General features: G+C 40.1%; 1 protein-coding gene across 4 annotated transcripts in view; it reads left to right on the top strand.

Moving 5' to 3' along the window:
- Nucleotides 1-21610, top strand: part of ESYT2 (extended synaptotagmin 2) — an 89625-nt gene extending 68015 nt beyond the window's left edge. The window contains exons 14-24 of one of the 4 annotated variants that reach the window (XM_053259170.1): nucleotides 961-1062; nucleotides 5238-5300; nucleotides 7949-8023; nucleotides 8281-8367; nucleotides 9323-9472; nucleotides 10443-10831; nucleotides 12378-12476; nucleotides 14718-14849; nucleotides 15764-15869; nucleotides 16159-16208; nucleotides 18112-21610. In XM_053259170.1, the coding sequence (XP_053115145.1) occupies nucleotides 961-1062; nucleotides 5238-5300; nucleotides 7949-8023; nucleotides 8281-8367; nucleotides 9323-9472; nucleotides 10443-10831; nucleotides 12378-12476; nucleotides 14718-14849; nucleotides 15764-15869; nucleotides 16159-16208; nucleotides 18112-18157 (1299 nt within the window). In that variant the 3' untranslated portion in view covers nucleotides 18158-21610. The remainder of the gene's footprint in view (nucleotides 1-960; nucleotides 1063-5237; nucleotides 5301-7948; nucleotides 8024-8280; nucleotides 8368-9322; nucleotides 9473-10442; nucleotides 10832-12377; nucleotides 12477-14717; nucleotides 14850-15763; nucleotides 15870-16158; nucleotides 16209-18111) is intronic. The other 3 variants (XM_053259171.1, XM_053259172.1, XM_053259173.1) reach the window with 3 other exon arrangements.
- Nucleotides 21611-21815: the final 205 nt, after the last annotated feature.

Raw genomic sequence — 21815 nt, forward strand, 5'->3', positions numbered from 1 at the left:
GGGGCATGCATTATATCTGGTTGCAGAAGAGTAGCATTCAAGTTTACCTTATTCAGGTTGTAGGGAAGATTGTATTATGTGGACATCCTTATAGTTCAGTGGCGGTGTCCCCTGTTAGAAATCTACCTAAAGGTCACTATAGTAGTCGCTGGATATGTAGCAAATGGTTGATGAAAATGTACAGGGGAATGCTTCACTGAGATCTGGAATACTCTTTCATACCCATTTAACATTAATGGTTGGTGGTGAGACCAGTTTTGGCTTTAGGAAAGTACCTTCTTTTTTTAAAAAAAAATCATTTTTGAAGATTTATGCCCTGCCTTTCAATCTTCAAGGTCATTGATGTGTGTGTGCACACACACATAGCAGCCTATAGTCCTCTGGCTGCTGATAGGCCAGAGTGTGACTCCTCTTCCATTTTGCATTCCCCAAGCCATTGGCAACTGATGTGTGTTTCTGTTGGGGATAGGGGAAGCTGGCTTCTTGCAGCTGCTCTTTCTCTGACTCATGCTTGGGACCAATTTGGCCTTCCTCTGGTGGTGGTGGTGGTGGTGGTGGTGGTGGTGGTGGTGGTATATGTGGGCAGGGGGGCAGCCTCCTAGTCCCAGTGGCCAGTATGTGCTTCCTTGCATTTCTGCAGTCCCTGGGCAATGTTTATACTCCCTCTTGCTCTCTGAAATACTGTGTTACTGAAAGGCTATGTGATTTGTTCAAGTGATATTGTGACTGTAATATGCAAACTATGGAGGAAAAAGTTGCAGAGCAATGTTAATGTGAATGAGGTGGGACCAACAAATGAAAAGATATATCCTAACATGTTTACCATTTTGTATCAGTCAATGATTTCAGACTCCTTTGACTGTTTTCCTTAACTGTGCTAATAGTAAAGCTGCTTGTGCATTCATGCTGCCCCAATCCCATCACTCTCTGCTTTCTCCTTGCATCTCCATCTTCCTAAAGAGTATCTACGAGGGAAACTTTGGGTGTGGATACTTAAAAGAAAGGAGAGCATCGGGACTAGTCTTTTGTGAAAATACTACCTCACTCTATAGAGCACTATTTGTGAGTTCTCGGGTGTTACATGTATATTATACATTATTTTTTTAACCTGCCAGAGTGGATTGGTATTAAACCCACTTAGCCCCAATAATGGAATGGTGAAGCATGCAATTTTTGTGTTTCATGCATGGTTTTTAAAGTGTGCATTGTTATACTTTCTATTGCATTTTCAAATTGTATTATCAGTTTAGTTTATTTGTTAATTTGTTTGCTGATTTTAAGTTAGCTTCTCAAAGTTTAATATGTGAATTCTCCATTAATCTATGTGATTCACTAGAAGAAATGCTGACATTTTGCTTGCAGAGAAATGAAACTGTTGTGAATTGTAATAGCCAACTTCATTTGTGATTCCTTTTGAAAATTAAATATAAACCTTTTGTGTGGTGTTAGTGAACATCTTTCATCTGGTTCAAGTTGCAGAGCTAAAGTTGGGGGAAACAAATTAACTTCCAGGTTGCTTAATCCTTTGTTGTAAATTTATGTTCTGTGCTACAAAAACATACAATTTTTTAAATGACCTTCTGTGGCTTCATGAAATCAACATTTTATTAACTGAGAATTTAGGGACTAGTATTACAAAGCTAGCCACCTAAAGTGGCACAGCAGGGAAATGCTTGACTAACAAGCAGAAGTTTGCCAGTTCGAATCCCTGCTGGTATGTTTCCCAGACTATGAGAGACGCCTATATCAGGCAGCAGTGATATAGGAAGATGCTGAAAGGCATCATCTCATACTGCGTGGGAGGAGGCAATGGTAAACCCCTCCTATATTCTACCAAAGAAAACCACAGGGCTCTGTGGGCGCCAGGAGTCGACACCGACTTGACAGCACATCTTACCTTTATTACAAAGCTGGTAGTGGCTGACATCCTGACAAAAGCACTTGTGGAAGGACATTGTGCTGTTGTACTAGCCTTCTGCACAGAGTCACTCTGGAGCTTGTGTTCCAAGGTTGTGTTGTGCTACCTCAAGCATGCTTGCACTTGTGCAGCTGCAGCACATCTTAATGTTGCTCATTACACTCATGCTTCAGTGGTCAGAATGTTGTCCAGTGCCTTTTAATGATCAAGTGTCAACTGATAGGCTTTCAGATGTGAAGTTCACAGATACCACCATATTTTAGGTTCCAAACTCAGAGGCTTGGCTAGCACAAACTGCAGTGTAGAATGCTGTGGTCATTTCGTAGTTATATAATCAAAGCTAGAGAGGTTAATGTACTTTCACTGAAATTCCAAGGGCCCTTTCTCATATGAGCTCATATTAGGGGAACAATTTGTCAAAGGCATCTGTCCAGACTGAGTTTTTAAAACAATTCTTTGTCCTCCTTGGAACACTGCTTTTGATATTGGCTCCTCTTTCATTTGTCATTGTGAGTATAGGCATGCATAGACCATTGGTTCATAAGCAGAAATTTGCAGAATGATTCTTTCCCCCACATCAGTTTTCACAAATATAATCTTGACACAACCTTGCTCCAAGTTGCTACCTATCCTAAGTGAATTTGATTTCCCCCCTCAACACGTTCAAAAGCTTTTTAAATCCTGTTTGAACACAAATATTGTCTGATTTAGATATATGCTTGTCACAACTCAGAAGAAGCATATGGTTGTTGCCTATACTGATAATTGCCTGCTTTTTTTCAGATATATTAATTTGAAATTTTGTTCTTGTTTTTAAAAACTTAATGTTAACACAAGGGAGAGCATAATATTAAGGTCCTATGTCACTATAACCTTTTCCTCTTTTCTAGCACACCTAGTGCTCTTGACTGTAGATGAATACTCAACAGTAGTAGAAATTCAAATTTGTTTTGTTTGTCTTCAGCTCATTAGTTTTGTACCTCATGTAACATTTTGGAAGCATCTTTTGCTTATAAAAGTGGAAGAGCTTTTCTTGTAAAGAGAGAGCCTCATCTCTTCTGTGGTCTATTTTTTGACGCATTGCAAAACGAGGGTTAGGAATTTCCAACAGAACATGGGATTATGGGCACCTTTCTCTCTCAAAAGCAAATCCAGTTTTGCACTCACAGAATATGGGGCTGCTTCTGACCAGTGCCAAATTAGGTTTACTTCGAAGCTGACTTGGGTTCTCAAAGCTGCCTTTGAGAACACAACTTTACTCCAGTTTCCAAAAGTGGATTTAGAAATATAACTGCTTTTGTGTTTGATGCAGGTTGGTGGCAATCTCTTGCACCACCAAAACCTTACACATTAATGCAGGTACATGGGGAGGATGCACACAGTCCCATATCATGCTAAACCCTGGTTCCATTGTGAGAATGTGCACCACAGTAACTGTCTTTGCAAGGGCTGTTCTGTCTTCAGTGGTACATGGCTGCCTGGAAGAGAATAATTTGTTACAATTCATCATCCTTTAGGAAGACTGAAGTAGAAAAATGCATTTTTGACAGCAACTTGAGCCAGATTAAAGCGGCGTTCAGGTTTTCTGTTCATGTTGTCTTTCTTTAAAAGTGACTGACTCGTCTTCCCTTTCTATTGTTTAAAGACTCCTCCCATTAGTAGGCAGTGTTGTTGTTTGCATGGTATGCAAACCGCAATCCCCTCTGCCATCTACTAATTATTCTGATTTTGCTGCCTTTTCTTAATTAAAGCAGTTACAGTGCTCATTCTAAGTTGGCAATAAAAGTGTGGTGTTTTGTGTTTTTTTTTTAAGTGGATGGCAAAATTTCATTATGATCATGAACTTTAGCACATTCATGATTAGCAAATAAAGTTGGAAGAACCGTTGGAGACTGAACTTCGTATGTCAACAAATATAGAGCAAGGAGTGGGGTGGCGGGAGAGATTTCAGTTCAAGGCAGACTTAAGAGCAGTCTGAAGCCATTTGAGCAATTTCTTTTTTGAATGACTTCTAGGACATTTTTATGTGTTGGTGTAAACACAATGCACCCAACTATTCTAAGAGGTGCATATCTGGCACCTGGAGATGAACCAAATTCTTGCACATTGTGTTGCGCCACATTCTTAAGTCACTTGACCAGTCTGCCAATGACACTCGTTTGATGCGGGCAAAACCAGTTTAAATTTTTCTGCAAAGTTAAGGATGACTGGAGAGAAGAATCTCCCTTGGGCCAAAGATGATGTCTAGATTTGACTAGATGGTCAGAGCCCATTCCTTCTAGAAGAACTCCCCATCCTTTTGAATGTGATTCTCGGGGGTTCCTTAGGGCCCCAAGGAATAAATGACTTCAGGAGCTATCTTTATAGACAAGGGCCTGTATCCATGCTCTCTCATCCCCCCAACTAAACACAGAGGAACGTTGTAATTCGAAGTTGTGTCCCATCAATTTTTCTGCATAATTTCTTTTCTCACTGATCACATGCTGCTCCCTAAAACATTATAGAGGCAACTGAATGTGATTAACAATTCCACAGCAAAACAATGTTTTTTCCCCCTTTGGGGGAAATGGGCTGTGCAATTGAATCCTTAAACAGTCCTTTTGGAGGTGGGGGGAAGTATTCAGTCTTGTTCTTCCTCTTCCTGTTTTGGGTTTCAGCATGATCACATAGCTGTTCATATTTATTTCTATTCCTGAGTAACCTAGTACCATGCTTTTTAAAACAGAAGTGGCATTACAGCATGTTCTGTTGCAAAAACCCATGGAACAAAATGGTACTTTGGACATCTTTCTAGTTTTGCTTATTTGATTCCTAAGACAGATCCCTTTTCCCCCAGCTGGTGGCATTGCAAATTTGCCTTAATGCTTTACAGTTTGCCTGAATTACTTTCAGGGTGAAGCAGTTATTTCTGAAATAAAATGAGAAATTGTTTAGTTAATGGAAATGGTCAGGAGGTCTGGCTAATCTTGTTTCAATCCACTCCTATTTCCACTACAGATACATCTCCAATTCAAATAAGAAATTATGTTGCGTTATAGCAGCTTGAAAGAGTTGGTTGCACAGAGAATAAGAATGGAGGAGAATATTAGCCTTAGTAGTAGGAGAAAAATGTTTGAAAGCAGAATACAAGATTTAAAGGTGGAATGAGAGCAAAAGGCTTTTATCGGATTATTTTGAAATAACGTTTTTGTTTTTCCCCTTTGTTTTGAGAATGTTTTGTTTGGTCTCCTGTTGTCCTGTCCTTAATTAACCAAGTGGAGCTGCTTAATTGCATGTCTTATTAACCCTTCGTATGTTCATTCTCTTCTGATTTTAAAAGCATAATCCATTAGATTATAATCCAGACGCCTTGAAGAAGTCTGCTGTTCAGAAAGCCCTGAAGGTAAAACAAATACAGTTTTCCATTTAAAGTCACAGCATTAAATAGAGACAGTTGTCTGCAACAAAATTTTAATGCCATTTAATGTACTACTTTGTGCAGGAGGACATAATATTTGGTACCAAGAAGGTCAGGACAATGCAGTGCTCAGTTTGTCTGTGGGAGAGTATATTGAAAATCATGTCAGTGCTGCACTGTATACATTACAAATCTCTGAAGTCCTTCATTACAATAAAACCGTGCTTTAAGAACAAAGCTAACCTAAAATAAAACTACTGTGTTTCACGGTTAGTTATGCTTTGTTGCTAGTCCCCAGATTAATAACCCATAATCCATCTTGGGTTTTTTAGTACCACTGCATTTTAGAGGCAACAAGTTTTCAACAAGTTTTTACGAATGCCCGTAGTGCCCATTTATGGCTTGATCCAGAAAAGTGTTGAATTCCTTAGTCACAATTCAGCATATCATTTTCTGGAGTGTAAGTATATTGTTCATAAGGCCTTTGTGCACTGAAAGCTGAACTCTTCATCATAACACTAATACGAGGGACACACTTTGATAAAACCCAGCACTTTGACTTTTTCCAGAATATTACATTCAGGAGCATCCTTGTGTTTCTGTGTTACTGCCTTGAGTCTATTGGGAAAAGCGGGATATGAAATTTTAAGTAAACAGATAATCTGTGTGTGGTGGGGGGGCGGGGTGGATCTGCAAACTGCCAGTGACAACCATAAATTCTGTTTGGGCAACCAGCAGAGATTGCCACTAGTATATTCCCACCATGGGAGTTTTTTTATTTAAAAAAAATTTAGAAAAATGCTGGCAGTGCCGGGAAGCAGAGAATGCCTCTTTCAAAATGGTACCGGGCCCCTATGCTGGAACACAATATTAAGGGTTGGAGGGAGGATCATTATACACATGTACTAACTGATGCTCCTCCCCTGTGAAACCTCCCTAAGCAGTTACAAAGGGGATGTATCATATTTGGTCTCGATTGGAAGCTAAACCCAGTGCTCAAATTACAGGGCCCCAGCTCTGTTACCTTTCCAATGACTACTTTAGCTATTGTTTTTAGAAGGCTGTGCAGGGTGTGATGTTACTAAAATGGGAGATTTTAAAAAATGGGCCTTATGATTTCATAAAGGGGACCTTTAACTCCCACACACCCACCCCCGGCCAATAATTCAAGCATTGGATGAGCTTTACCAGCTATTATTGGCTATCAAGCCCAGCCACAATTTTTGGTCTCCCTGTATAGAGGGATTTACAGCTGCCGCAGGCATTGACACTCTCCTCTTTAAGATTTCTGAAGTATTTCTATCCTGCTTTAAAGGGCTGGACTAGCAATACAATGAAGTTACTCTGAGCATCTAATTATTACTTCAATTGACAAAGCAAAACAAAGCAACATGTCCTCTATTGGGAGGGACTCATTATTAGTCAGTTCCACATACTGCAGAAGTATACTTGTTATCCTTTGATTTTCTTGTATGCAGAATTTTCTCTTTTATTCTAATAAAATAAGAATAATCTCTTTTATTCTAACTGAAGCATACAGAGAGTCTAAGAAGGCAATTTGTAGAACACTTAGGGTGAGAAACAAGGAGGTAGTCTGGCTTTTTGGAAATCAAAAGGGCAAAACTATCCAGTAAAAAGTAAACTGTACCTGGTAAAGGCAGGTGGTTGAGGGCTTTCTGTATGCTTTGTTCAGTAAGAAATAACTAAAAAGTAGGATGTTAACAGCGGTTCAGGTAGCAATTAAAACACTATACAAATTATTCACTACAGCAGCTGATTTGATCAGAAAGTATGTGTGTTACTCTTAATTACTCTGCAGTAATTGAATTCCATCTAACCTTGCCTAACGTCTGTCTAATATTGTTCTTGACTGAGGTCAAGTTTAAATTATGTTATTAACAATTTAAATTGTTCTTAATGTTTTTAATAGCTGCTTATGATTAACTATTGTATTTGTACTTTTCATTTTAACGAAAGCCTTTCTCTGAGAAGTTGATGCAAAGCATGTGAACAGACATTCTTGACTATCTGTGGAATGATTGTAAATCACTGTTTACTTTTGCAGTTTGATCTAATGCTATACAACTGGTATACAAGGCTCAGACATTGACAGGTGATTTGTCTCTAGTCAGAGAGTTGGGTAAACCTATAAACGCATAGCATACCTTCCTTTGCTGCCCACAAAAGAAGATGCCTTATAATTCTGGTGTACAGCTTAACCATAATATACCATCATACATATATAAAATAAGCTTTCTGAGCTTGCGCTTTCTTCATATCCCCCATTTGCATGCAGATTGCAACATTCATTTTATTTTGTTTCTAATGTTGCTTTATGGACTTGATGGGTTGAAATGCTTGTATAAAGTGAGAAGTTGAATTTTATAGAACAGTTTCATTCAAAAAGTGGAGCGGAAGTGTGGAAAGGAATCCACTGTGGTAATATCCTGCACAATGTATTTCAAGGAAGGGGTTTGTGTGTGACTGCTGCATATCCTGTAACGCCTATGTATGTATAACTACTTGAAAAGAGTGCAGGAGATGGGGGGTTAGGGTTTCACAAGTTCTGTTAAATAGAGGAAGGAAAACCTGAATAATATCTCCTTAAAGAAGTCTCATTTTTTCCTTCTCAGTCAGGAAAGAAAATAAATAGTAACCCCAATCCACTTGTCTTACTGACTGTTGGACATAAGGCACAAGAAAGTAAGGTAAGCTGCTGCTACCTATGGCTGTCTCGATTAGACCTAGAAGTATTGTGTGTTCCTTGCTCATCTACCTGGGTGGGTGGATGGATGAGTCTGTAGCTCAGTATTGGAGCATCTGCTGTGCATGCAGAAGGTCCCCTGTTCAGTTTCTGGCATTTCACAAAAGTGACTATGTAAAAGTACAGAGTGAATATTTGAAAGCTGCAGATCAACTGACCTAATGAATTCTAACAGAAAACTTCTCTTCCAACCCTGAACAGATTCGTTACAAGACCAATGAACCTGTATGGGAGGAGAACTTCACTTTCTTTGTTCACAATCCTAGGCGGCAGGAACTAGAAGTTGAGGTAAGGCATCCCTTGCCCTTTTCTCCTGGGAGGTCCTTCTCCTCCCTTGTTTGCACCAGCCTCCTGCCCCTAAGTAGTGGCTTTTGAGGTCCATGGTTCATATTCTTCCTTTAAGAACATAAGAACTGCCCTGCTGGTTTAGGCCCAAGGCCCATCTAGTCCAGCATCCTGTTTCACACAGTGGCCCACCAGATGCCTCTGTGGGCTCACAGGCAAGAGGTGAGGTTATGCCCTCTCTCCTGCTGTTGCTCCCCTGCAACTGGTACTCAGAGGCATCCTGCCTTTGAGGCTGGAGGTGGCCTATAGCCCTCCGACTAGTAGCCGTTGATAGACCTCTCCCCCATGAAGTCATCCAAACCCCTCTTAAATCCATCCAGGTTGTTGGCTGTTACCACATCTTGTGGCAGAGAATTCCACAAGTGGGTTATTATGTGTTGTGTGAAAAAGTACCTCAGTTTGTTGGAAGTACTTTGCCTAAGTATTTCACACTCTTGATATTAGAATGCCTTAACTAGCAAGGGTGACAGTGTCTGGGATAAGCTATACCAGTTATGCTAATGAACACATTGTCTAATCAAACTTGGTTTAGAAGATCAGATAATGACATTTTGAGTGGTCTGTGCAATGTGTATGATCACAGTTCATTTGATTTTTCTATGTTGTAGAAGTGGGGGGCAGGGATTGGCAGTGAACTGAATCCCCTGTCCGTAAACAAACTGTTTAATGGTAATTGTGTTATGAATTCATTTTTGGAATGTTGTCTGTCTTCAGTAGAAGTATGGCGGACTCTGCTTCTTCTCCTGCAGTCAGTAGTTGCAAGCTTCATTGGTGGGCCAATTCTGGAGAGGAAGTGGCAGGGGAAAGATGCTGTCTTAAAATTTAACAGTACATCTTGATTAACCTGAATTGTATGTTTCCATTTCTCCTCCTCCTCCTCCTCCTCCTCCTGCTGTAGGTCAAGGATGAACAGCACCAGTGCTCTTTGGGAAATTTCAAGCTTCCTCTAAGCCAGCTCCTGACCAGTGAAGATCTAACTATGCATCAGAGATTTCACCTTAGCAATTCTGGTCCAAACAGCACTATAAGCATGAAGATTGCACTCAGGGTATAGTATTAAATCTCTCTCTCTCTCTCTCAGTATATGGTTACAAACTGGGATGGTAACATGCAGAAGGCTTGTTCTATGGGTGGTTTCCTTCCTTTTCTCCACGGAAAATGCCAGGTCCCTATGTATAAACTGTTTAATTTTTCCATGATTGCTGGTATTTGTGTTGGGATTCCTTTTTGACATGATGCTTGTCTGACTTCAGTAGAAGTATAACGGACTCTGCTGCTGCAATCAATAACTGGTCCTAATTAGTGAGCAAATGATCTCACTCTTTTTGCAGAAAGTGAAGTGGTGGAAGAGATTTACAGTACAATGTGTAACTAGTTGGGAAGTACATATAGCATGTACAGTATCTTGATTTGTAGTGTCAGTGGCAAACCAAAATTCCCCCTCCCATAAGATTGTAGACAGTTGGGGGGAGGCCACGATTTTTCTTGTATTGGGGCCTTAGGAGGTTCCATTTTCATTCCCTGGCATTTTAGACATCAGGGTGAAGGAGACGTCTGCCCAGAGACTTTGGAGATCTGCTTACCCATGGAACAGAAAATATTGGGCTGGATGAATCAATGGTGCAAGGCAAATTTATGTCTTTAGAAGTCTAGTTGGTCTGCTAGAAAAGGAGCATGTACATCTAACTGTGGAAGTAGTATGAGCAAGTCTTGATTTTTCTGTAATGCTTTAATTCAAAACATGTTACCTTGAACGTGTAAGATTCCTTAAAAGTAAAACATACTTGGTTCTCAGGGCATTTCCCAAACACTGTCCAGGCTTAAGATTAATTGGAGGGATTTAGGTTGCTTTGTAACTTGGCTATGTAAATGAATTTCTACTTTAATGTATCGGTTTTGCAATCTCTTTATCAGCTGTACTTTACTGGGAAGACAGTACAAATATGTACAGCTTTCTTCTGAACAGCAGCTGTGTTCCAGACTGCAGTTAATTCTGTTCTTTGTTCTGTTGCTGCTAGATCCTTTCTCTTGAAAAGCAAGAGAGGTCTCCAGACCACCAACACTCAGCCCAAGTGAAGAGGCCCTCTGTTTCCAAAGATGCAAGGAAAGGTTCTTTCAAGCCTCAGGTCCCCGTTTCTCCACCCGCTGACTTGAACAAGCCTACCCCAACCTCCACAGTAACAGACACTGATAAAAAGACTGATGTGGTTGAAAAAAGCCATCCCTCTAATCCCAGTCCTCAGTGGCCAACAGATCTCAACAGAAGCTCCTCCAGTCTTCTTGCCGCCAATTTGAATTACTCTCCCAGCCACCTTTCAGTCAAAGAACCTACCCCAAGCATAGCGTCTGACATATCACTACCCATCGCTACTCAGGAGCTGCGGCAACGTCTGAGACAACTTGAAAAGTACAGTCCTGAATTCTTTTTTGTAATATTGTAGGCTTTAAAGGAATCAGAAAAGTTGCTGGGTGCAAGTGATGCCATGAGCTATGGTCCCCCATGCATCCGGTTCATATCACAGGTTGCTGCAAACAGGGTCTGTAATCAAGGTGCCTTCAGAGCAAGTGAGCCAAGATGGAGGAAATCAGCACCCTGCACAGCACGCCTCCAGTGGCTGTTGCTGGTGTCTATCTTATGTTTCCTTTTAGATTGTAAACCCTTTGGGGACAGGGAGCCTTATCTTATTTATTTATTTCTCTCCCTCCCTCCCTCTCCCTCTACAGCTTTGGAAACTTTTGTTGAAACACGGTATATAAAAATTCATAGTAGTAGTAGTAGCATCACTAGCAAAAGATGACAAGAGTAAAATTCATTCCTGATTCCAAATGTGGAAAGACCCAGAGCATGAAGCAAAATCTGTCCTGTGCATCTCTTCATACATGTTTTCCCCACCCCAGAAAACATAGTAGTGCCTTCATGGCTTACTGTTCTGTAACAGTTTTACTGACTCCTTGGAATTACGAACTCAGATTTGGATACAGGGTCTGAAAATCTGAGTGAGTTAACACTCCTTTAGCGTTAGTGTAACCTAACCCCTCCTGAGAGTGTGGAGTTCGGTGATAGCTGGTGGCCTTGATCTGTCAATAGGGATAATACTTTTTTCATTGCACAGATAAATTGACAGTGCACTAATTAAAAAAAAATTGTTACCTGATCTCCAGACTAAATTAATCAAGTAAGTTAATCAAATAAATTAATGGCTAATTTAATTTTCAGTGAGACTTCTCATGACTAACCTAGTCTGGCAGTCAGTCAGTGTGTTAGTTAAGCAAAGGCTGGTGTTCTTAGAATTACCTACATAAAGTAGCACCCCAATCATTCTGATTGGCTGACAGGTTAACTTCTTTAGTGGATCCTTCAAGCTTGAATAAAACATAATAATATAGCCTGTGTTATAAAATTTGATTTTTAGCTTACACGGAAAGCTTGTCTTGCTATTGACTTCCAAATTCAGAAAAAAGTGAAACCAATATATAGAAAGCTTTTCATTACATGTCAGCTTGAGAGTGGGTGGAACAGAATCTATCAGTTTATCTTTGAATTTTTCTTCTTCTTAGATCTAAAAAGCACCTTTTGCTTAAGATTACTATTCCTGAGGGCCCTTCATACCTAACAAAGGGCCACTTTGTTTATATCTGTACATGTCAGCAATTGCTGAACATGCTGTGTTCGTGTATTTGAACATAGCCCCCATTGTACAGAAGACAGATTGATAGTGGGATCACGCTTGATGCACATTCCCAATCTCCACTGTGTTTAAACAACTAGAAAAGGTGGGTTAAATAGAAACCATAGTGTGACTTCTGAAGCTGGGGAAGTTCATATCCTTGCCGTAGGAATTACTATTAAAGTATAATATTCTAGAAAAACAAAATTCCGTCCGAATATCTGCCAAGTGTGGCTTTTCCCCTTTGACAATCAAATATTGACTGCTTTTTTATTATTCTTACAGTGGCACAACATTAGGACAGTCTCCATTGGGACAGATTCAGTTAACAATTCGTCACAGCTCACAAAGAAACAAACTTATGGTGGTGGTGCACACATGTAGGTAAGTATAATATTGGCTTAGGACTAAATTCTGACTCTACACCTAAATATCCATTTGTTCACTAATAAGGACATATCTGCAGATATATCCTCCTAAGAGTACAAACGGGAGTGCGATAATAAGCAGAGTCCAAAGAGACGTGGCTGTATCCACCACATGTAGACATACCACTGGTTTTGTTGCTGGGCGTTTTTTATAATACCGCCTGATATGTAAATCTCTTGGCGGTGTACAAATTTTAATATTAAAAATCCCAGGTTACAATGCATAAAACACAGTAAAAACAATATAAAACAAATTATTAAAATTATTAAATTCTAATTAAAAGCTTGTGAGAACAGGAGAGTCTTGAGGGCCTTCCTGAAAACAAACAAACAAGGAGATGCTCTTATTTCAGCAGGGAGCATATTCCAAAGCCCTCCGGGGCAGCCACAGAGAAAGCCCGGTCCTGAATTGCCACCAGACAAGTGGCAACCGTAACCAGACCTCTCCAGAAGATTGTAAAAGGCAGGAGGGTTCATGACAAAGGAGGCGTTCTCTTAAATAGCCTGAACCTAAGCCATTAAGGACTTTATAGCTAATTACCAGCAGTTTGTATTTCACCCGGAAACATATCGGCAACCAGTGCAGCTCTTTCAAAACCAGTGTTATATGGTCCCTTCGTGTTGTCCCAGAGACCAATCTGGCTGCCGTATTGTGTACCAGTTGTAGTTTCCGAACTACGTACAAAGGCAGCCCCACGTAGAGCACATTATAGTAGTCAAGCCTGGAGGTTACCAGCATGTGTACCACTGTTTTAAGGTCATTCACCTCTAGAAGAAGACGTAGCCGATGTATCAGCCGAAGCTGATAAAAAGCTGTTGCAACATTTTGCCATCTTGAGCAAAGACAGGGAATTTTTCAGTACCATCAGCCATGTTTAGGGGTTTATCATGAAGCAATACATCTCATTTAAGATGCAGTCTGTTCATAACTTAAGTAATTAGCATAAATATGACTGGGTCTGGGATAGTGAGCCAGATGATTTGGCAGGCTTGCTACAAACCATTGGAAAGAAGGGCATATCTTGGTGGGGAGAGAATACATTTTACATGTGTTGTATCCCAGTTGTGCTTCCAGGTCCCTGAAGCAGCTTTTGTTAGATATGCTGCTACCCATGAGCTAGAAGACTAGTTTTCTGCTAAAATGTGGATTACGTTAGCAGAAAAGATGCTGATGTGTTCCATATTTTTGGTCTTGTACAGCTCTTGAAACTTTTTGGAAAGATGTAATCTTAGAAATTAAAAACATAACAGGGTACAAGTTGTCATATGATCCTAAAAAAATTATTTTTGGATATATAAAGGAAGATTAATATTAATTATTATTAAGATTAATAATCCAAAAAGGATTATTTAGAACTCGTTACTCACCTTCTGGTGGTAGCTAGGCTTGGCTTTGCACAAACATGGAAAACATCAACTGCACCAACTAAAATGAACTGACTTAATCAGATTTGAAAAGTTGCATTTATTTATTTTATTATTAAAATGCCAAATATGATACAGCAGACCAATTTGTAAATAAGTGAGTTCTGTTTATTAATTACTGGAATAATAAAGTTAACTGTCAGATTCACCCTTCTGTTCTCCATGATTTAAAGGTTTTTTTCTGCTTTCATCTGAAGCTGTACGAGATCCCTTTTTGTCTAGTGATTTTCAGAAATATTGTTGATACAAATCTTTTTTTAAAAAAACAAAAAGAAGACTTCTTTTAGTTCATATTGTTACCAAGCTGTATGGTACAATTCTATGCTCATGCAGATGCAGAAGGCACTTGGAGAGCTGGAATAATAAATACCATCACCACCTATTTTCCTATAGTGTTTGCTGGGATCAAAATTTCCTAATAGCTGATATTTGCAAAGGTGGTAAAAAGAAGTAAACAGTCTCACTCCTTCTGCTTCATATAACTTTGTTGACAAACTTTTCATCTTACCATGCCAGGAACAATGCTGCTATTTCAAGGGTTCCCCTCCCCTCGTTGTCTCTGTCTTGAAAGCCAGCTGTGGCTTAAGCTCTATCTAATTAGAATCCTCTGTCTTGGAGGTAAGGGAAGCAGGTGCATGTAGGCAAGCAGGCAACTCAGAGAAGAGATCTACCTACAGCACCTGCAGGAGACCGCCAGCCTCACATCAAGAGATAATATACTCTCTGTGCTGTACACTTTCTGATCTGATTATCTTGTGTGTTTTGGTTACAGAAATCTAATCGCCTTTTCAGAGGAAGGATCTGACCCCTATGTTCGAATGTATTTATTACCAGACAAGAGGAGATCAGGAAGAAGGAAAACAAGTGTTTCAAAGAAGAATTTAAATCCAGTGTTTGATCAAGCGTATGTTGCAATCTCCATTTTGCTGGTTTTACAATGTGAAATAGGCACAATAATTAAACTTCTTTTGCACACTTTGAAGGAAAAAAACTTCAAAGGATGAGTCGATTCTGCAAGTCCTTAAATTCTCTTTTCCTTCCCTATTAATGGCCTTGGGTTTGCTCTGGTTACAACCACTGAAATATGCTTTAAAATTGTGGGGTTTTGTGCCGTTGTAGACACAGTGAAAGGATTATAATCTGGATTGCCCAAACTTGTTTTCTATCATTAGGAGGGTGTTGAGTTTGACAGAACTTTTCAGACAGAAAGAAAGATAGCATTCCAAATTGATATGCAAATAACAAATGACTGGAAAAGGTTGTTCTGTAGGTAATAAGCTGTTTGCAAAACTAAACACATATTTAAAATGTATTATTTATCATGGGCAATTTAGAAAGCAAGGTTTCAAATTTCTTTACTAAATGTGGGACTTCATTGGCATCACAGACAGTTATAACGACGCACAAATCCTTGGTCTTGATCTTGCCTATAGTCATGACCTAAAAGGCGGTGAATTTCAGTTTCTGGACTTGCCTTTGAAAGTTTTAAGTAGATTTTAAAATGAGGACAAATATGAGAAACCAGGGGCAGGCAGAGAAAAGTGGTCACCAAAAGGTGAGAGGAAGATTTTGTCCATTAATGTTTTGCCATATAAATTCATTTGCGATCTCAAAGGCTGCCTGCAGATCTTCAGGGATTCTTTTTCAGCAGTCCTATGGACTAGAAATAATTTTTTTTAATCAAACCAGAGATTGAGATGGTAAAGCTGTTGAATACTCTGTGCTAGATTCCTTACTGTTGCAAGCATGGCCATGCAGATTTTCCAAGCTTTTGACCACATACTCTGAATATCTCTCTCCCCCCCCCCCACTTCTCAGCTTTGATTACAGTGTTTCATTACCTGAACTGCAGAGGAGAACCCTCGATGTAGCAGTGAAGAACAGTGGCGGTTTCTTGTCCAAAGACAAAGGGCTGCTTGGTAAGGTAAGTAACAGACATAAGAAATTATGTCCCAAGGATACAGATGCTGGTAAATGCAAGAACAGTAGCCTACCTAAACCTGTGCCCATCCACTTTAGTAAGAGCTTAATTCATCTCCATTGCTTCAGAATTTAGCCCAGTCCCATTAAAAAGGATTATGCAGAGCTCAAAATTTGAAATACAATTTGGTTAAATAAAATTAGGGTCCTTATGAACCTAAATCTGGTCCCTGAATTACTCCTGGAATTCAATAACCTGCCCAGATTTAATTTAACTTCTTTCTTTCAAACAGGTATTGATACCACTGGCTTCTGAAGAACTTGCCAAAAGTTCTACCCAGTGGTAAGTACAGTCACAGAAGAACCTCCATACTGTATCTCAAGGTGGTCTTGTGGCAGCAAGCATGAATTGTCCCCTTTGCTAAGCAGGGTCAGCCTTGGTTTGCATTTTGGATGGGAGGCTACATGTGAGCACTGTAAGATATTCCCCTTAGTGGGATGGGGCCATAGTTCCGTGTGTTATGCACTCCCAGGAGGTCTCAGTCCATAAAAGTATTGAGGGCCACAACCCAATTGCCTCTCTGCACTGATGGGCCACAATCTAAAGAACTTCTACGAACATGCCAATGCACCTTACACCACTGGGATCTCAAAAGATCTGGGGAGGTTCAACCTGTGGATGTGTGAGGAGACACAAGGAACCAGAACAGAGATATTTTATTGTAATTCTAATTACAAAATGAGGAAAATTACATAATTACTTTCCTCATGTAATTATAATTAATAATTGCTTGAGGAAAGGGGTCTTGGCAAGCAAAGGCTAAATCTGAATATAAGCAAATCTATCTAGCGAGGGGAAGGGAAGGGGGGAGAGTTTGTTACCAAAGGAGGCAGGGGACCAATTAATGCCCAGTTCACAGTTTCTCCAGGTGACTGAAGATGCTAGAGTTTGAAGAAAAGATGGGGTTTATGAAACTGGGGTGTGAAGAACGCTGCAGCATTGGAGAGGGTGAAGACGCGCCTTCTGGGGCAGACTCCAAGGTCTTCTACTAGTCCTCCTGTCCATTAATGGTCTTGTCAGCCTCTACATCTATCAAGGTGCAATTATGCCATCTCCGATGCCATCCCTCTGAGCTCTGGTCTCTGAAGATGATGATCTTTTTCTCCCCCTCTGGTCCCATCATCACAAATGGCTCCACAATTTCGTCCTTATTTCTTGCATCCCATAGCTTGGCACAGGAAGATCCAGATAGGTGGTTGTCGTTCTCTCCATGGCTCTGGAGTTTGGCCTTGATTGATATAGACTAGTTTGTCAAACAGCTGTTGCTCTCCTTCCTGGCCCTTTGGCTATCCAGTTCTTTATTAACACTTCAAAGTGGGGATTTGGGAGGGGGAAAGGAAAGGAGTACAGTTGCTGTGGGGCTTTTTCGGTATGCAAAGTGAATATGCCAGGTACCAAAAGCAATTAAAATAGCATGCATTAGAAAGGTTACAGATTTGTGCTCATCTACCACCACCACCTCCCCCAAGCTGTGGCTCGAATACATAAATGTAACTAACATGGGATTTGGGATACTCTGGCTTTCAGTGTCGTGATTACAACCAGCAAGTTCATCCATTAATCTTTCAACAAGTTTGGCATTCAGTACCCTTGGTGCCAGTGTTCCCTCTAAGGTGTGCACGTGAGCGCACACTCATACATTTTTTAATGACCGCTAAGTTAGTTCTAGATCCCACTCAGGTCGAATCAGGAAGGCCCCACTGAATGCATGTGTGCACACACTGCCTTGATACCCCCAGCCAGAACGAAACTCATTCCGCACACAGATTGAAAAAAATGAGCGGGAACACTGCTTGGTGCAGTTTCCTCTTTCACAGCTGCTGGTGTAGACAATGCCTGCATTCAAACTGAATGTGAGTAAACAAAAGTTATAACAGCAAAATAGCCACGAGGGCTGGGGTACAGCAGAATACAGCTAGAAAGTAGCCATGAGGATTGGGGTACAGCCAAACAAGTGGAAGAGCATCTGCATGCTTGCATGCAGAAGGCTCCAGGTTGACTCCTTGGCATCTCCAGGTTGGGGTGGGAGAGACTCCTTTCTGTAGCCTTGGAGAGTCAGATAGTGTAGACAATACTGAACTAGATGGACCAAGGGCCTGATGTGGTATAAGGCAGCTTCCTAGGATACCTCCAGTAAGACTCGAGGCTACCTCCAGTGTCACCTTTTCTTTTGTTCACCTTTTAGGTACGACTTGACGGAAGATGGTTCAAGGCCACACGTCGCACCTTAGGATGCCAGAAGCTCCTGTTTGTGTACTTTTTGCCAACCTTTATATATTTTATCAGCATTGTTCACACAGATGTACCGATATTATTTTTTTATAACTTTTAGTTACGAGGCCTGCGACCACTCCCAACAATTTTTATAACACCTGGACATTTTATGTAGGCTTAAGTCAGTTTAATTGTAAAACCTTTTCTTCATTTTGTTACAGCTGTTTTAATGTGCAATAGGGGTTGTAGAGTAACAGTTTGTTTCAATGGAACCTTTTATGGTATTTGTACCCTTGACAGACGTGAGAAGACAATGTTTATCTGTTTTCCCCACTTTGTTTCGTAACTCACCAAGGTGTCTGCCATGTAAATACTCTTATCGTTCTTTTTCAGCTGTTTGAAGGTAGAAGAAAATACCAAAATGCATAATTTTCTTCTAAAAGCATGCTAAAACCTTAGACACAATTTCTGGGAAGGGTCTTGGCAGCAAATTGGTCTTTAACTTAACGATTATGGATTTCATTTTTAATCTGGGAGAAATTGATTAAAAGGATAGCCCATGTATTTCTGGCCTTAAAGGCTTGTAAAATGAGAGAGTTACAAAATATTAACTTTTTAATATTTCTTTAGAAATGTATTCTTGAAAGTTGAGATTATTCATATAATTCACATTAATTCAGATGATATTAAAAGAAGAGTGAGCTGAAAAGCATATATACTATATAGATATATAGATATAAATAAAAGAGAGGTTATCAAGGTCCTGAAATCACATTATATGGCTTTGGGGTCTCCTAGGATGCGAAAGTGAAGACTTCAGTAGTACAAAGTTTTGTAACGCACTTTTACTGTCATTGCTTCTTGTTAGCATTTATTTGCCCCTGAAACCTATCTATGCAAAAGTAGAGTCATGGTGGCATTTGTCTGTGTTACAGATTAGAGCCTAACAGATTAGGCTCTAATCTGATTAGAGTTACAGATTAGAGTCTAACAGTCGCGGTGGTGCATTTTGATCACTACAGATATGAATGCTGTTTACAACCATGACCTGGTAGATGTCTGCTATTAGTATCCATTAAATGCCAGCCGGTCTGTTGTTATGTTGAACTCATGGAAGGCCCAGGATGTAAAAGTGGGGCTGAATCTTTCCAAAGCGGCTTCGGTGCTGCCCATTGCAGTGCTTAGAGCGGCTGCCTCTGTCTTTGGGCCGGGCTCATGTGAGATCATCACATTCCATTTAAGCACCACGGCGCTCAGCTGCAAGGGCTGGAACCAGGTAATTCATGCATATGCCAACAGTAAGGGCTCTTTCAGTGGAGGCAGCCGTGTGTGTTTCACAAGTTGCGCTAAACCTGGAATACGTCCCTTCTGAATGGTGTTGGTGCAGTAAAAGAGCCATTTTAAATCCGTGTTATGTTCTAATCAGTGTAGTTCTTTCATTCAGATTTTTTCCCCAGGCCCAAGAAATGCAAGAGTGGTTTCAGAAAATAGTCTGATGTTTTGAGCATGATTTTTTCCACTTCATTTTATTCATTGTTGCTTTTAGAACGGAATCAATGGAGCATTGATTATATCTATTATTTTGTCTTTCTTATTTGGAAGGCTTCTGAGATAGTTTCAACAGAAATGCACATCTTTGTGTTTTAACCCAAGAGACGATGTAGTTCTGCAGACAGTAGCCTCACAATCTTGGATAAATATGCAATTACTTTTTAAGGGGGAAAAGCACTAGTTGAGAGTCTTAGTATAAACTCTGGTTACAAGATAAACTTCTAAGGGTGAATAAACTTCTGGAATACTAGCTTTATAATTCAACTTACAGAATCTTAGCTTAGAAAATGTGTGTAATCTAGCAGGAACTTCTCTTGCACACATACCATTCAATTGAGGTTGCACAGAAGATGTTCCCATTGTGCTCTTTAGCTATACTAAGTATACCAAAGTGCCTGTCGTAGACACAGCAGACTGCTCATGCCAAGTTCATTAATCTTAATTTGTTCTGTACTTCAACATGATGCATCCATCCATATCGATTCGCATCCCTTAAGTAATGTTGGAGTATTTTATATTGCATAAAGCTTCACTGGGCAGAACTCTGCAATATCACTGGATTTTTTTTCCCCTTGGTGTCTATATATACATTAGCATGAGTGGGCTGTAAAATAGGCTTATTGTAACTATAGCTTAAATTGATGTGGTCCTCCACTTAGAACATATACACGCCTCCCTGTTCTGCTATACGGATACCTTTGGTGAACTCTGCAACAAGAGAACATGTACTATCAAGTGGAAACGGCCACAAGCTATGGTTATGATGAGGAAGATGCAGAAAATGTGAATAGAAGTCTCACTGAGGAAAACCAATAGTCTGTCTAGTACTTTACCTTGGCTGAAATGGACACCAATGAGATTATTGCATAATGGCATTTCCTTTAAACTGTAATTCCTGAATGGTTATTTAAGTTTCACTAATTAGAGAGCCATAGAAGAAGCAAGGAGGGAGGGAGTGTGTGGCATAATGCCCGTACGTCTGCAAGGAACAGCACAAGAGAGCAAGTGGATTTCTCTTTGGGGCCAGAGGTTGAACCTGGCAGGAGAGCTCAGCTGAAAAGCACAATTCTCTTGATATGTTCCCCAAACATGAAGACTGGCAGCCAACTGCTTCATGTATCTGTAGTGGGAAAGGGTTGGAAGTTATGGAGGCCGTTAGTAAGCAATCATGGAAGACATTTTCAGCCCAGTGATGAAGTGTGCCATCATCTTCCCATAGTGTCATTTTCAACATGCACAGCTATCGTGCATGAAGAAATAACATGCGATCAGAGAGTTTCCATGTTAAATGATGGGTCAAAAAAATTGAATACGACATCAGCCCTCTGGGTGGCCCCCTAAAGAAGAGGTAGAGCTCTTCTGAAAATCTGAACCGAAATCTGGATAATTATTACCAAGAAATGCTCTCCCTGCCTTTAGTAGTTAGAAGCTGCATGTGTGGATCTGTTCCACCACAATTTGGTGGTCGTTCAGAGGTGAGGAGGAAGCATGAAATTTCCATTAGCAAATCAACAACTGAGTGTCATCAGACCTACTTTCCGTGTTCTTTATTTTTTTAATCCTGTGCCTTAAAAAAGAAAAGAGAAGCAAGCTGAGATATTTGTGTTTAAGCCCAAGCTTTGTTCTCTGTATTTAGCAAGTCTTTCTGTTATGCACTATTGAAACTGTTCAGTGCAGTGTTTTGCTGGCAAAGACAGCAGCACATTGCATTTGACGCTACTGTAACCCAAGCACCAAGTTAATGTGTTACCTGGGTTTTGGATTAAAGGTGACGTTTCTGTTTTGAATCCTTTCTTTATCAGGCCTGCAGCAACTGGTGAGAAAGGAGCAGGAAGGGTGGTCGGTTTAGTACGGATTGCCTTTTTGCTCATATAATTCTGCAACTGCATGTATTTATTCAATAAATGATTCATATGGAATTCATTGTGTATTCCTTTAATCCCAAGACTGTCTGAAATATTTATTTACACATCAGTCATTAGTGCGCAGCCAGTGCACTGCACGTATCAAAGTGCTGTATTGTGTGCATGCGGACTGACAAAAAAAAAAACCCGGTACAAGTCTCCTGTGGTGCAAGAGAGAATTCATTGATTGTGCCTACAGTGATGTAGTTGATCTTAAAAC

Source organism: Hemicordylus capensis, chromosome 6, assembly GCF_027244095.1.
Source record: "Hemicordylus capensis ecotype Gifberg chromosome 6, rHemCap1.1.pri, whole genome shotgun sequence".
NCBI classification, from domain to species: Eukaryota; Metazoa; Chordata; class Lepidosauria; order Squamata; family Cordylidae; genus Hemicordylus; species Hemicordylus capensis.